This window comes from Chiloscyllium plagiosum, unplaced genomic scaffold (genome assembly GCF_037043375.1).
Source record: "Chiloscyllium plagiosum isolate Xiang-an unplaced genomic scaffold, Cpla_swu_hap1 HiC_scaffold_2, whole genome shotgun sequence".
In the NCBI taxonomy this organism is placed as follows: Eukaryota; Metazoa; Chordata; class Chondrichthyes; order Orectolobiformes; family Hemiscylliidae; genus Chiloscyllium; species Chiloscyllium plagiosum.
Window position 1 is genome coordinate 100,283,564 of NW_028270140.1, and position 16,018 is coordinate 100,299,581.

General features: G+C 40.9%; 1 protein-coding gene across 2 annotated transcripts in view; it reads right to left on the minus strand.

Annotated features, from left to right (window-relative positions):
* LOC122559783 (leucyl-cystinyl aminopeptidase-like) overlaps window positions 1–16,018 on the minus strand; it is a 119,927-nt gene that overhangs the window by 41,234 nt on the left and 62,675 nt on the right. For both annotated transcript variants that reach the window (XM_087998988.1, XM_043709814.2), the window contains exons 7-8: window positions 9,640–9,753; window positions 4,087–4,218 (exon numbers count right to left, since the gene is read on the minus strand). In XM_087998988.1, coding sequence (XP_087855114.1) covers window positions 4,087–4,218; window positions 9,640–9,753 — 246 coding nt within the window. The remainder of the gene's footprint in view (window positions 1–4,086; window positions 4,219–9,639; window positions 9,754–16,018) is intronic.

Consider the following 16,018-nt stretch of genomic DNA (forward strand, 5'->3'; position numbering starts at 1 on the left):
ATAACCACACTTGCTTTTAAATTATAAGGTTTATAGAGTTCTACATTAAATGTAGGATTTGAAAGGCTACATCAATATATAATTAATTGAAAAGTACTATTCAATGCCCCATTCTGGAAGGTGAATGTGTAAGGACATGTCAAAGTCACCAAGAAAATGTGTATCAAGACTCATCGGGAAACATACCTTAAGGGCAACTGACTGCACCCAGAAAAAATGATTAGCAAGTAGAAAGAAAATTGGAGGGAGAAGTAGGAAATAAAAATATATTTTATTTTATTTTCTACAACTCTCCTATTGCCAGTATTTATGAATAAGGTGATCTGAACTTGTCAGGATACCCACAGTGGGAAGAGAAAGAAAGAAACAAGAGATCACATTTCCTCACTAAAGCAGGCAGGCATCCTGCTGACCTTTCAATTCCATCAGACGGGGATTTCACCTTTCTCACTTACCAGCACTGCAGCAGTTCTGGGGAATTAAAAGGTCGGTCACTATACATAACCTTAAACAGAATAGAGCTTTTGCACTCATTAATGGTGAAAAGCAAAGCTAATACTTCAACTGTTATTAATATAAAATTTTTAAAGCTCTACCCGAATAGATGGCAGTGACTTCAAACTGTGTGCCTAAGGTTGTAATCTAAGCCCAAAGACACTTCACATGGTTTGAAAAGGTTTACTCAAACAAGCAAATTCTGTACCAGATTAATTGGAGAGATGTAATAATTTATAAATATATCAAATTACAATTTAACAATTGATGCCAATACATAATTTCTTTGGCTGTATGCAAATATGAAGGGCCTACATTTGTTAAATAATCATTGTCCGAGACCATGTGTGTGAGCGATCAGTAAACATTTACTCTGCTTTTTGACCAGTTATCCCAGTTAGCCTGAGAGGCATTCAGGCCAAACATCTCATTTTAAATAAACTCACACATGATGATGTATTCCAAAGGTTGACCTCAGTTGAATGTAGTCACTACAGTAACACATTGAGCCAGTAACTAGTGCAACAGGATTCACAATTGATGTTAGACTAATCATACATGTTGTTTAGGTGTCAATGTATTTCAAGTACTGCATTTTAAGGATTACTTTAACTTTGGAGACAGATCTAGCAATAAATACTTCAAGCCAAGAAAGTTCAAATGTGGGAATCTTCATTAAAGTCCAAATTGTAGATGAATGGCGAGGTTGTCTTTTGGAAAGTTTGACTGAATCTATACAAAGCGCTAGACAGACCACAGCTGGAGTACTGTGAACAGTTTTGGTCCTTTTATTTATGGAAAGGGATACTGACATTGGAGGAAGTCTAGAGAAGATTCAGCAGGTTGATCCCACATATGGAGCAACTGTCTTACGAGGAGAGGTTGAGTACTTTGTGCCCTTGTACGCACTGGAGTTAAAAGAATGAGAGGTGACCTCATTGAAACATGCGGACTTGACTGGGCAAATGCAGAGAGGTCTTTTCCCTTGAGGGAGAATCTAAGACCAGAGGGCATAATCTCAGAGTAAGGGGTCACACATCAAGGTGAGGTTACTTATTTGTGTCCAATTCAAGGAGGATTTTTTCTCTCAGAGAGCTGTGAATTTGTGGAATCCTTTATAGTATAGGGTTGTCAAAATTGGGTTCTTAATTATATTCAAGGCTGAGGTAGGCTTTATTTATCAGTAAAGGAATCCAGAGTCATAAAGTCATACAGCTTGAAAACAGACCCTTTGGTCCAACCAGTCCATGCTGACCATGTTCCGAAACTAAACTAGTCCCACCCTTCTGTATTTGGCCCATTTCTCTCTGAACCTTTCCTATTCATGTATTTATCCAAATGTCTTTTAAATGTTGTAACTGTACCTGCATCCATCACTTCATCTTGCAGTTTATTCCACATACTAATCACTCTGTGCAAAAAATGTTGTTCTTCATGCCCTTTTTAAATTTTTTTTCTCTTAACTTAAAAATATGCCCCTTAGTTTTGAGCTCCCCATCTTAGGGATAAGACCTTTGCTATTCACCTTATCTATACCCCTCATGATTTTATAAACCTCTATAAGGCCACCCCTCAACCTCCTACGCTCCAGTGAAAAAGGTTCCAGCTTATCTAGCTTCTCCTTATGAATCAAACGCTACATTCCTAGCAACATCCTGGTAAACCTTTTCTGAAGCCTCTCCAGTTTAATATATTCTTCCTATAGAGGGCAACCAGAACTACACATAGTACTCCAGAACAGGTCTTACCAACGTCCTGTACATCTTCAACATGACGTCCCAACTCCTATATTCAAAGGTCTGAGCAATGAAGGCAAGTGTGCTAAACACCTTCTTAAACACTCTCTCTACCTGTGATGCAAATTTCAAAGAATTATGTACCTGAACCCCTTGGTCTCTCTGTTCTACAACACTACCCAGAGCGCTGCCATTAATCGTATAAGTCCTGCCCTTGTTTGTTTTATCAAAATGCAATACCTTTCACTTATCCAAATTAAACTCCACCTGCCACTCCTCAACCCACTGAGGTAAGGGGAGAAGACAAGAAAGTAGAATTGAGGATTATCCGGTCCCAAGCAGCCACAATCACATTGAATGGCAAAGCACTCAATGGGCTGCATGGCTCCTGTGTTTTATGCCAAAAGTGTGGACTGCAGATGCTGGAAACCAGAGTCTAAATTAGAGTGGAAAAGCACAGCAGGTTAGGCAGTATCCGAGGAGTAGGAAAATCGACAGTTCAGGCAAAAGCCCTTCATCAGGATCCTGCATTGTATGGTCAAGTGCAAACTTTCACTAGGATATCAGAAGATTCTCAGCTGCTCTTTAATATTACTTGGGATCTTCTACACTTGAATGGAAAGAAAGAGCCTCAGTTTCAATTTCATACATCAGACAATGTAATACTCCTTAATACGACACTTCAGTGTCAAGCAAGAAAATGTGCATTGTATGAAGTAACCCTGGTATTGGGCTTAACCTCACAACCCTCTTTCTCAAAGACTAAAGAACTGCTACTGACTAAGCCAAAGGCTACAAGCAGAGATGCAAAACTGAATGGGATATTGAGATGAGGAGTGTACAAAGATTAAGGCTGTCAATAATACAAAGGAATTTGAAAATCAGAAAAAGAAGTTTAAAATTGCTGTATTGCTGAACAGAGTGCCAGCTGCCAGACTGAACTGATTGGTCTGAATAAAATCCTATTTGTCTGAGTGCACACAACAGTGATTTGTGTTTAATCCCATGCAATGAACCCAGGAGGTTAGTGTTTGGTTATGATTATTGGAAATGTTAGTGCAAGGTGACAAACACCTAATTAATAGTTTCAGGTGCACTGTTCAGGCCAAAACTTCAAGGATAAAGTACTTTAAAAAGGAAAATTTTGAAAGGCAGGGAGAACAGAGATGAAAGAGATAAAGATTAACAAGGACAGATTGCTTTTATTTTTAGCTGCTCAGATTAATGCCACAAGAAAACCTCATATTTAAGATTTTCCAAATCTACTTAACTATTTGGATTTTTTTGTTTGCCCAATTTGGAATACAGTTCTTCAACACTTCAGATGAAACTGAACCAATTCCCCACATCCAGAGAGCATAACCACAGGCTGATAGAGCTTACTTTTCAGCGTCGAGAGAGTGGTTGAAGCTGCTTTGTGCTGCTTGTGGAGCTTTGACATCCTGCTATTAGGTAGTAGTTCCTTGGATATCTGGACACAGATGGGAAAGAATCCAGGTCAAATGGTAGGGCTACCCCTCTAAATAGCTGGAACAAGGATGTGAGGACCACATCAGAAACACATGGCGAGGTGAGGTTACTTATTTGAGGTTAATTCAAGCACTCATCTGAATATGTGGACAACTGAAAGTTGGTGACGACATTATGAATTTTCTTTTAATAATTTCTCCTGCCTTTGGAGAAGCTTTGCTTCCATTTCCATTGAATACCCAGCCACAATAGGGTGTTATACATGTACACATGCATGGGTACATGGGGGACAGTCACAGAATTAGAACTACTATTGTCATTAGTAGGCAAACCCACATTTATGTGCAACATAAATATTTTTAAAATATGGTCTTTACACATGTACCTTTTCATATGAAATTGAATCAAACATTTCCTCAATTTGTTCGGCAGTTTTAACTGGAGTCGAGAGAGGGTGGGATGAATTCATTGAATCCTTTTCCATTGCTTTAAATCGAGTATGTAAAAAGCGATCAGCCTGTAAACAAATCACAAAAATAAAAAGGGATCTATTGTCTTTCCAAACAGTTATTATTCACACATAATGGTTGCAAGCAACATACTGACTAGTTCATTTGAAAATTAGACTATATAATATATTATACAGTTTATGTGCGTCTTTATGACAATGAAACATCCCAAAATGTGCTTCACAGGAGCACTAAAAAACGAAGTATGACAAGCCATATAAAATATTATAAGGTCAGATGACAAAGACTTGTTCAGGTAGAGAAGTTTTAAGGAGTATAGTAAAGGTGTAATGTCAGGTACAGACGTTATCATGCCACACTGTGGTCACAAACTTGAAATCAAAACCTGCTATTCCCAGAATAGTCAAAAAAATTAATGATTTTTAAAAGGTTCTATCAAAGAATCTGTCAGCCTCTGACGGTATGGGCAGGGAGCGCAGGGTATCCTTGTTATTAAAAAATGAAATTAAATCAATAACAAGAATATAGGGTCAGAAGGCACAGAATCTTTGTGGGTAGAATTGAGGAACCATAAACCCGAAAAAGACTCTGATGGGAGTTGTGTACAGACCTCCTAGCAATAGTCATGATGTGGGACAGAAAGTAAATCAGGAAATAGGAAAGACATGTAAGAAATACACTGTTATAATAATCATAGGGGATTTCAAAGTGCAGGTGGACTGGGAAAATCAGGTTGGTAGTGAATTTCATGAAACGGAATTAGTGAAATGCTTATGAAATTTTTTGGCAGAGTTTGGGTTACAACTCACAAGGGGACAGGCAATTCTGAATTTAGTGATGTGGAAAGAGGCAGAAGGTGAAGGAACCTCTAGGGGGCAGTGATCACAATATGAAAGAATTCATCCTGTAGTTTGAGAGGGAGAAGCTGAAATCGGATGTAACATTATTAGCATTGAGTAAAGGTAACTACAAAGACGTGATGGAGCAGCTGGCCAGAGTTGATTGGAAGGGGAACCTAGCAGGGAGCAGCAATGGCAGGAGTTTCTGGGTGTAATTCAGGATGCACAGCAAAAATTCATCCCGAGGGAGAAGAAACAGACTGAGGGTAGGAACAGGCATTCATGGCTGACAATGGAAGTCAGGACACTGTAAAAGCAAAATTAAACTATAATGTAGTGAAGATCAGCAGGAAGCCAGAGCATTTGAAAGCCTTTAAAAACCACCAGAAGATAAGTAGAAAAGCAATAAGTGAGGAGAAGATGAAATATGTGGATAAGCTAACTAATAATATAAAAGCGGATTGCAAGAGTATTTTTTGATATATAAAGGGAAGAGAGAGGCAACAGTGGATATTAGACTGCTGGTAAATGAGGCTGGGGAAGTAGTAATGGGGAGCGAAGAAATGCCAGAAGAATAGATTAGGAGAGGGCAAAGAAGTGGCAGATGCAATAAATGTGATGAAGTGTGAGGTTGTGAACTTTGGTCGAAAGAAGACAGGCATAAACTACTTTCTAACTGAGGAAAGACTTCTGAATTCTGAAGCATAAAGGGATTTAAGAATCCCGGTTCATGATTCTCTTAAAGGTTAACATACAGTTTCAATTTGTAGTTAGGAAGGCAAATGCTATCTTAGCATTTATTTTAAGACGGCTATAATACAAAAGCAGAAATGTACTGCTGAGGATATGTAAGGATCTGATCAGACTGCATTTAGAATATTTTGCACAGTTTGGGGCCCCCTTTTCTAAGGAAAGAGGTGCTGGTGTTGGAGGGATCCGGAGGTGGTTTACAAGAATGATCCCAGAGATGAAGGGCTTGTAATATGAGGAGCATATGATGACTGTGGGTCTTTACTCAATGGAGTTTAGCAGGTTGAGGGAAGGTCTCATTGAAATTTACAAAATACTGAGAGTCCTGGTTAGAGTGGAAATGGAGAAGATGTTTCCATGAGCAGGAGAGACTAGGACCCGAGGGCACAGCCTTAGAGAGAAGGGGTGACCCTTTATGACTGAGATGAGGAGGAATTTCGTCAGCCAGAAAATGGTGAATCTGTGGAAACCATTGCCGCAGTGAGTTGTGGAGGCTAAGCCACATGTGAATACAAGACAGAGATAGGTATATTCTTGATTGGTAAAACAATCAAGGGTTACAGGGAGAAGGCAGGGGAATTGGGTTGAGAAACACATCAGCCCTGATCAAATGATGGGGCAGACTCAGTGGGCCAAATAGTCTAATTCTGTTCCTATATTTTATGGTCTTATGGTCTAATTCCCAACTTGACTCTTGGACCCTGATTGACAGAAAGCACAGACCAGGTTTCTGTACTTAAAAACAACCATTAGTAATGTTAGTGTTATGGACAGAGGAAAAACTATTCACAAGATTTACTGAGATAGTTCTTGTGCTCATCAGAATACTGCTTCTCAGTTTTCCTTCTCTGGATGTGTATACTGTTTGTAGGAGGCACAGGCGATGGTTTACATTTATAAAAGGTCTCTGACTTATTAATTAGCAGTCTTAGCTTACAGCAATTGTTGAATGAACAGTAAACTAGATTTCTTCAGGCTTAAAATATCTTTTACTGCAAGGAGCTGAGGCAGCTCCTGAGCTGATGGAGATTCGAAGGCTTCTCACTAGCCTGTTCACAGCCCCAATTTGTCCAGGTACCTAAGAACCAATCACAGCCATTGACAGGCCTTTGTCATCGATAAGTGAACACTTGACCACAGACCTACTTGTAGCAATCCAAAGTTTTAATTGTATATAACCCTTAGGCTCCAGTTCATCTGCACACTACACTTGAACTACTGCTGGAACCAACATCTGTATGAACAATGTTTATAATGAGTCAGAGATAACTTGTTTGACCAGCAATATTGGAGCAATTGAAATCAGGGACGCATAAGAGTCAAGAAATAGTGGAATGCAGATATCTGGGAGTTTGTCCAGCTGAAAGTGATAACAATAATAGGGAGGGGATAGACCTTGCGAAATTTGAAATCAAGGTCAAGAATTTTAAAAGTAAGACATTGTTTGAAAATGAACCAATGTAGGTTATTGGGAGTAAAGGAGGGAAACAGGACCTGCTGAAATTTCTGGATGACCTGAAGTTTACAGAGGATGCAATGTGAGAGACATGCCAGGAGGAAGCTGGAAAAGTAAATTCTAGAGCTAGTGGAAGCACGACTGAGGAATTCAGCAGCAGATATGCAAGAGATACTTGTTTAATATTGGTGATCATCTTTGATGCAGAAGCAAACAATTTTGAAACAATACAAATGTCTGTAATATTTCTACATACTTGTTGAGAATGCATGGAAAGGAATTTTAAGAATTTTCACCAACTGTAAAGGAGTCAATATTAATTTTCTGTATAATAAAACCCACCAGTCAATGTGAGCTTGCTGCCCTTGAATTGAAGCAGTACCAACTGGAAGGAAATTAAGAATAGAAGCTGTGCGGCTGGCAGACAAAAAGGAGAGCTGGAGGCAAAGGCATTCAGAATCCAGGTCTAGACAATGTTCTGCAGCAGGATGGAGTTATCAAGTACTTGGTGTGTTTAGGAGCAAGTCAAGCTCATTATAAAATGGTCAGCTTTATGTTTGGACAGCAAAAGAAGAGAACCCCAAAACTCTGGGAAAGTGATGTATGAGTCAAAAAGGATGGCGCCGGAAAAGCACATCAGGTCAGGCAGCAACTGAGAAGCAGGAGAGTTGACATGTCAGGCATAAGCCCATCATCAGGAATGTGGAGAGGGAACGAGGCTGAGAGATAAATGGGGGGGGTGGGGGTGGGACTGGGAGGATGGTTGCTGGGAAGGCGATAGGTGGATGCAGGTGGAGGGTGATTGTGATAGGTCAGTTGGGAGGGTTGAACAGTTAGTTGGGAAGCAAGATGGACAGATAGGACTGGTCAAGAGGGCAGTGCTGAGTTGGAGGGTTGGATCTGGGATGAGGTGAGGAGTGCGGAGATTTGGAAACTGGCAAAGTTGATGTTGTGTGGTTGGAGGGTCCCAAGGCGGAAGATGAGGCATTCTTCCTCCAGGGCAGATGGATTTGATTTGGTGGTGGAGGCCGCCCAGGATTTGCATGTCCTTGGCGGAGTGAGAGGGGGAGTTGAAATGGTTGGCCACAGGATGGTGGAGTTGTTTAGTGTGGTTGTCCCAGAGATGTTCTCTGAACCGCTCCACAAGTTGGTGTCCTGTCTCCCCGATGTAGAGGAGACCACATTAGGAGTTACGGACACAGTAGATGAGGTGGATGGATGTGCAGGAAAAATCTCTGCAGGAAGTGAAAAGATCCTTTGGGACCTTGGATGGATGTGTGGTGGGAGATGTTGGCACATGTTTCACACCTCTTGCAGCAGCAAGGAAGATGCGGATGTGGAGGGTGGGTTGGAAGGGGGCGTGGACCTAAGAAATGATGTATGACCAAGCCAAAAGGACTGGATCCTAAGAAAGTGGTGTAAATAGCTCAGATATTCAGCAGAGCCAAGAGTTTGTATCAAAGGATCAGATCATGAATCGGGTGTCATTAGTAGGTTGGTTGAATAAAAACTATAGAAGGCTATACTATCAGGATTGAAAATAGGCTGGTGAGGAGGTGGGTTTCACAAACATGTTCCTTATCACTGTTAAACGTATCCAGAAAACTCCAATGAAATACACCTGCCAGTGAACAAACTTGAGGATCAGTTTAATGGGAAAGTGAGGCCCTGTTGGAAAGACTGAGTTTGCGTCTTACACCACAGCTATTCAAGAAGTGACTGGTATGTTTATGGTTGAACAAGACATACCTTTGTGGCATAGATGATTTATAGTTAGATGTTCCCTTTATATAAAGTATAATTTGAGCGTTTCATTTGTGTTTGCTGAGGCTGTCAATGGTATTACTGGAGATGATCACATATTTCTTTCAATACTTATCTCTGTATTTTGACAGCATATTGTGGGAGTTGTGGAACATTTCTATGTTTGGTATACAGTTTGTGGCAGGTTCAGAGGTAGCTATACAGAGAAATGTGAGTAGGTAGATCAGCTACTTGACCAGTGTGCTATGACAAGTTGATATTTCCAACAAAAAGCTATGAAGGACCAGCAATCACTACTTCTTCTCAATCATTTATATATATGACTTTCCTCAGTGGCACATTGATATAAGCAGTACAGCTGTACAAACTAACTGTTTCATAACCAATTAGTCAAGGATTTGATTCTAACAGTTTGTTGCTGCTCAGCTGCACTAACATGTTTGAGAGGATTTGCTTAACTTCTGACTCCTAGGAAACAACAAATATAAGGATGTAAAAGTACACTATTTGCCTCAGTTAACTTTAATATACACCACCCCAGTTCCATGTATGAACTATAGTCATTGAGATTAAACAGAAGTCTCAGAACGACACGTTCCCTATTCATGCTATGAACAATGCTTTCAAGACGCAACACAAATTTAAAATTATTTACTTACCACTTGGAGTTCAGGGAATACTTTTTCAAGTGAAAAGAATTCCATAAAGGTGGCAAATCCTTCATTTAACCAAAGGTCATTCCACCATTCCATAGTCACCAGGTTACCAAACCACTGAGAAAAATAAAACAAATTCAGGAAGTGTAGCTATTTTACACTTACTCTAATGCCAATCTATATTATATTATATCATGAACAATGTCTTAAATAGGTTAAGCATCTGAAAGCTGGCAAACTCCCTAGCTATTGGAACGATGGTCTCCCATGTCTTTTAAATGGAAAAGAATATCAAAAAGCTTAAATCCTTTTTAAATAAAATTACTCAGTAAAAACATAAGATTGCAAACACTGAGAAATGTGAGTTCAAGATAAACCAGTTTGGAGAATCTCACAACTCATTTCAAATTGCTGTAAGAATCACTGATTTCCAGCCAGAATTAATCAACCAACATTACAGATGTTGAGTGGTTAGTCATCTTGTCACAGTGTAAACAAACACAGATGTCCATTGCTGTGAAGACTGCTTTCTAAATGTGTCTACAAAGAATGTACTCTGCAAACAAAATTGGTATTTGACATGGTCACCCTGAAGCCTACAAGAACATGGCCTTGTTATTTCCAGTGATCAGAAGGTCCCAACACACAACTTTTAGCCTGGAGCTAGCAGGTAAAATTGCTTGGAATCAGGTTTTAAAAAATAGGAGTTGTCTACCAGAAAGGAATGCTGATATGTAAGTCAGCCCACAAAAAGAGACAGGACATGCAAGTTGTCTGAAAAAAAAATTAGCTTTATATTCATATTTATTAGCCTTCCCTGACCAAACATTTATAACTCTGACTTAAATGCTGGAGGAGCACATAAGAGACATGATAACACGTTTTCACAGTTAGATCATTTCACTGCATCACTAGGTAATATTCTTGGTAGCTAGTTATGGGCATATTCCTGAATGTAAAATATTCAGACCGGTTGATGGAGGAAATGTTGATAGAGAGAATATCTAAAACAGTCACAAAACCCAGTACAGTGCTTGTGATACACAGCTGTCCTGCAGATGACTGTGAAGTTGCTACCAGCTCTGCAGCATTCTTTATGGACAAAATTGCACCACACATTGACAAGAGATTGCAGGTAGGCTGTTACACATTCTTTAAATACCCCTTCTGTCTCTGAAGTTGGCTGAAAGACTTCTCGCTTATACATTTCTTATGTTCTCAAAACTTGTGCCTGGTCACTGAACAGCTCAGTTATGGCGAGAGGCAGCTGCTGTCTGTCCTAGAGTTGTGATCTCCAACCTCCCTCCTTGCTCACTTTAATCAATACACCAATTTCAACAAAGGCAAGAGTAAGATTGTGTCATGTCGAAAAGCTGGGGAAAACCATAAGGCTATTTTAGTTCAATTTAAATAAGTTAGACCCTACCACAGGGAGAAAGTGCAGATGCTGGAGACCAGAGTTGAAAAATGTGGGATGTGGGAGTGACGTAGTGTGCGGTGTGGTCCTTGAACAGGTGAGTGACGTCACTGGGGGCGGAAGTAGCTGCAGTGACGGCAGCTCCGGGGACTACTGAACCCACTACCGAACAACCCAAATGGCCTCATTCTTCAAAGACTGCAATTTCCCCTCCGATGTGGTCGACGATGCTCTCCACCGCATCTCCTCCACTTCCCGCACCTCTGCCCTTGAACCCCGCCCCTCCAATCACCACCAGGACAGAACCCCCCCCCCCCCCCCCCCCCAACCTCCGGATACATCGTATCATCCTCCGTCATTTCCGCCACCTCCAAACAGACCCCACCACCAAGGATATATTTCCCTCCCCACCCCTATCAGCATTCCGGAGAGACCACTCCCTCCGCGACTCCCTCGTCAGGTCCACATCCCCCACCAACCCAACCTCCACTCCCGGCACCTTCCCCTGCAGCCGCAAGAAGTGCAAAACTTGCGCCCACACCTCCCCCCTCACCTCCCTCCAAGGCCCCAAGGGATCCTTCCATATCCGTCGCAAATTCACCTGCACCTCCACACACATCATTTACTGTATCCGTTTCACCCGATGTGGTCTCCTGAAAATTGGGGAGACAGGCCGCCTACTTGCGGAACGTTTCAGAGAACACCTCTGGGACACCTGCACCAACCAACCCAACTGAACCGTGGCTGAACACTTTAACTCCCCCTCCCACTCCGCCAAGGACATGCAGGTCCTTGGCCTCCTCCATCGCCAGACCCTGACCACACGACGCCTGGAAGAAGAGCACCTCATCTTCCGCCTAGGAACCCTCCAACCACACGGGATGAATGTAGATTTCTCCAGCTTCCTCATTTCTCCTCCCCCCACCTTATCTCAGTCCCAACCTCCAGGTTCAGCACCGCCCTCTTGACCTGCAGTCTTCTTCCCGACCTCTCCGCTCCCACCCCCTCTCTAGCCTATCACCCTCACCCCCTTCCATCTATCGTATTCCCAGCGCCCCTCCCCCAAATTCCCTCCCCTTTACCTTTTATCTCAGCCCGCTTGGCACACCAGCCTCATTCCTGAAGAAGGGCTTCTGCCCGAAATGTCGATTCTCCTGCTCCTCAGATGCTGCCTGGCCTGCTTGTTTTTCCAGCACCACACTTTTCAACTCTAGACCCTACCACAACCAAGTCCAGCATCAACAATGTTCCCACCAATAGGTAAGAAGAGGAGGAACTCACTGCTCTGGATGAGCAGAGACAGCCTTTTCAAATTCCAACATTTTTCTTCTCCAGTTGGCCTACATTGCAAGGGGGTTAGAGTATAAGAGTAGGGAAATCTTACTGCAACTGTACAAGATGCTGGTGAAACCATATCTGGAGTACTGTGAGCAGTTTTGGTCCCCTTACTGGAGGAAAGATATTTCACTGGAAGCAGTTCAGAAAAGGCTCACTAGGATGAAGCCTGTTATGAACACCAATATCCTACTGGTTTCCTAACAGCCAGCAGGTACTAGAGGAACAGATATGTGGATGGATAATGGAAAAATGTAAAAACAAAAGGATTGTTGTTGTGTTGGGTGACTTTTTAGCTTCCCTTACATAGACTGGCCTTGCTTAATGCCAGGCACTTGGATGGGTAGATGGAGCAGGTGAGGGGAGTTTGTGAGGTGTGCCCAGGAAGATTTATTGAAACGAAATGTAAATAGTCCAGCTTGAGAAGGGGCTACACTAAACCTGACATTAGGGAATGAACAATGCCAGATGATCCAAGTTTCAGTGGGGTAACATTTCAGGAACAGTGACCATAAGTCTGTATATTAGATTTAATGTAAGCAAAAAGCCCTTGCAGGTTTCACTTGCAATTTTATATTCACGCAAGTATTATATTTTGGACAATATTTCCTTACAGACTGAACCTTGACTTCATTTCATGTGTACTTAATAGTTTAGAAACGCAATGTTCAATACATTGATGATTTCCTCTGATCTTTAGCTTCTAACACTCAAATGTCAATGGTTAAAAGCAGCTTTTGATGTAAATGTCGCCCACTTACTGAGCACGGCAGCAAGAATGCAGAGATCAAAGGACTTATTTCAGCTCCCGAACAATGTTACACTGTTGCTTGAAATTGTGTTGAAAGATAAGTGCACTACCTCTACACCACTCCAAGTATTGTTATCCCTGTAAGAGTTAACCAGGCTTTCAGAATATAATGTAACCATTCAAAATATTTTCCAGACTGGAAAAGTTATTCTCTGTTTAAGCTAGTATCAGAGGAGGTTTTGCAGATATCTCTCCCTCTATTTGTTCTTTCTCTCAATTTACAGTTTAGCTAAAAGGAGCAATCCTTTCACAGAGATCTTTTGGAATTTGATTGAATTCTCCCCTACATCAACAAATAGCACAAAAACAGAATAATATCTAGTCATTATCATATTATTGTCTGTGGGGGATGTTGTACATAAATTGACTGATATGCTTCTTAATTGCACCAGAGACCACATTTCAAAAGTACAGAGGAACCTCGATTATCCAGCATTCGATTATCTGAATTTCAGATTATCCGGACAAGATTGCAAGGTCCCGATGCTTAGCTAAACTGTGATATCCGGTATTCGATTATCCGAACATTCGATTGTCCCAACATTCGATTATCTGAATAAAACACTCCCTGCCCGAGGCATTCCAATAATCGAGGTTCCTCTGAGGTTCATTTACTAAAGATGTCTCACAGTCATGGAAGGTGTTATATAAATGGAAGTCTTTTGTTTTCTTTCGCCAAAGCAAAAGGTTGACAATTGACTGTTACTTAAATAAAATTATTTGCTTTTGTTCCCAGCTGACAGTGTACTTCATGTCAAAAGGCTTTGTAACAAGCCACAAAAAAACCATTAACATGTTATTGATAGTAATATAGGACACACCATGAATAGATTACAAGGAAGCAAGTTCTAAACACCGCTCAATCCAGATTCACAAACAACTTCTCTAGAGCGATAAGGGCAAAATGTAATGAAACAGACAAGTTGTTAGCTTAGGCACATAACTAGCATTCATTGGTAAAGACGACTGAATGGATCAACTAGGCGCCTCTCAAGTCAGGGGAACTAAAGGCCAAACAGACGCTCAATACGTGGAATAATTTCAAAAAGAAAACAAATGTTTATGCAAATCAAGATTACTTTCAATGCTGTATTCTTGCAGAAATGCTGTAATAGCAGTTCTCCAGGACAGTGCCTGAATTAGGTCAAGACAACAGTAGGTTGTTGCAAGATTGCAGATTAAGGTTGTGTACTTCAGACAGCCACAAACTGAACATCCGCAGGAAATGAGAAGACATATAATCTACCAGACATTGAGGCTTCCTGGCAGCTTGGAAAGTGTACTGTTTATCAAAATCTAATTAATGTCCCAAAACAGTGATCTTATTTAGCCATCATAATTCGATTTGTCAGTAACTTTTCCTGCCGAATGAAACAGTATTTCTGAAACAAAAAGTGGTACACCACAACTTAAGAACAAAACATGAAATTTAAAACACCATACTTTGGAAACTGAAATCAGATGTTTGATGATCTTTAGCAAAGATTCATATCTACCAGTACAATAAGGCTTCAGATAGAAAGCTTGTCACGCAAAGCAAAATGAACCACAATATCCAACAGCAAAATAGATTTACTTTGAAATGTCAAAAGGTATTATTAGGGTGTTTGATCAATCTTAACAGCCAAATTCTGCACTGAATTGTTGAATTTTGTACCATTTTATTAAAATTGAACCTTTTTTGTTATTTTTATGCACTGCATATCATGTTGAGATCCCTCATGATCTCACCACTCCCCAATTTTTGCAACTTCCTACAAAGCACTCAGTGATCTAATCTTCTGATCCATAACACATAGGAGGAGAAGCAGGCCATTCGGCTTATCAGGATCTGCTCTGCCATTCAATGAGATCATAGCTGATCTGATATTCCTCACCTCCATTTTCCTGCCTTTATCCCATAGCCCCTGTACCTCTTACTGATTAAAATTTGCCAATCACAGCCTTGAATATTCTTATTGACCCAGCCTCAACAGCCTAATGTGGTAAAAAAATTCCACAGATTGACCACCCTCAGAAAAATGTCCTCCTCATCTCTGTCTTAAATGAGTAATCTCTCATTCTGAAATTATATCCTCTGGTCCTAACACTCTGATGCGGTGAAACAACCTCCCCACTTATTTGTTTCAATAATGTTTTGCCTTTCATTCTTTTAAATTCGAATGAGCACAAGCCCAAATTACTTATTCGCTCCTCATAAAACACCTGAAATCAACCTAATGAAGCTTCAATAGGGGTATTTTCGCTAGACTACTTATCCAGAAATTTCGCGAATGTGCACAGAACCTGGGTTCTCACAAAAGATAGTGAGATTTGAATTCGTTAAAATAATCTGGAATCATGAATCTACTGATGACCATGAAACCATTGTCGAGTGTCAGAAAAACACACACTAATGCCCTTCAGGGAAGGAAATCTATCATCCTTACCTGGTTTGGCCTACATGTGACTCCAGACCCACAGCAATGTAGTGAACTTTTTATTGCCCTCTAAAACAAGCCACTCTGTTGCATCAATCGCCACGATGTCTTGACAAAGAAATGAAGCTGGATGTACCACCTGACATTGAACTAGGCACTGGCAAAAACAATGGCAGATTCATGGAATCCCTACATTGTAAAAGGCCTTTCAGCCCATAGAGTCCACATTGACCCTTTGAATAGCATCCCACCCAGACCCATCCCCTTACCCTAACAACCCTGCATTTCCCATGACCATGACCAATCTACGCAACCCACGCAAACACGGGGAGAATGTGCAAACTCTACACAGATACTCATCTGAGGCTGGAATCGAACCTGGATCCCTTGTAGGCAGCA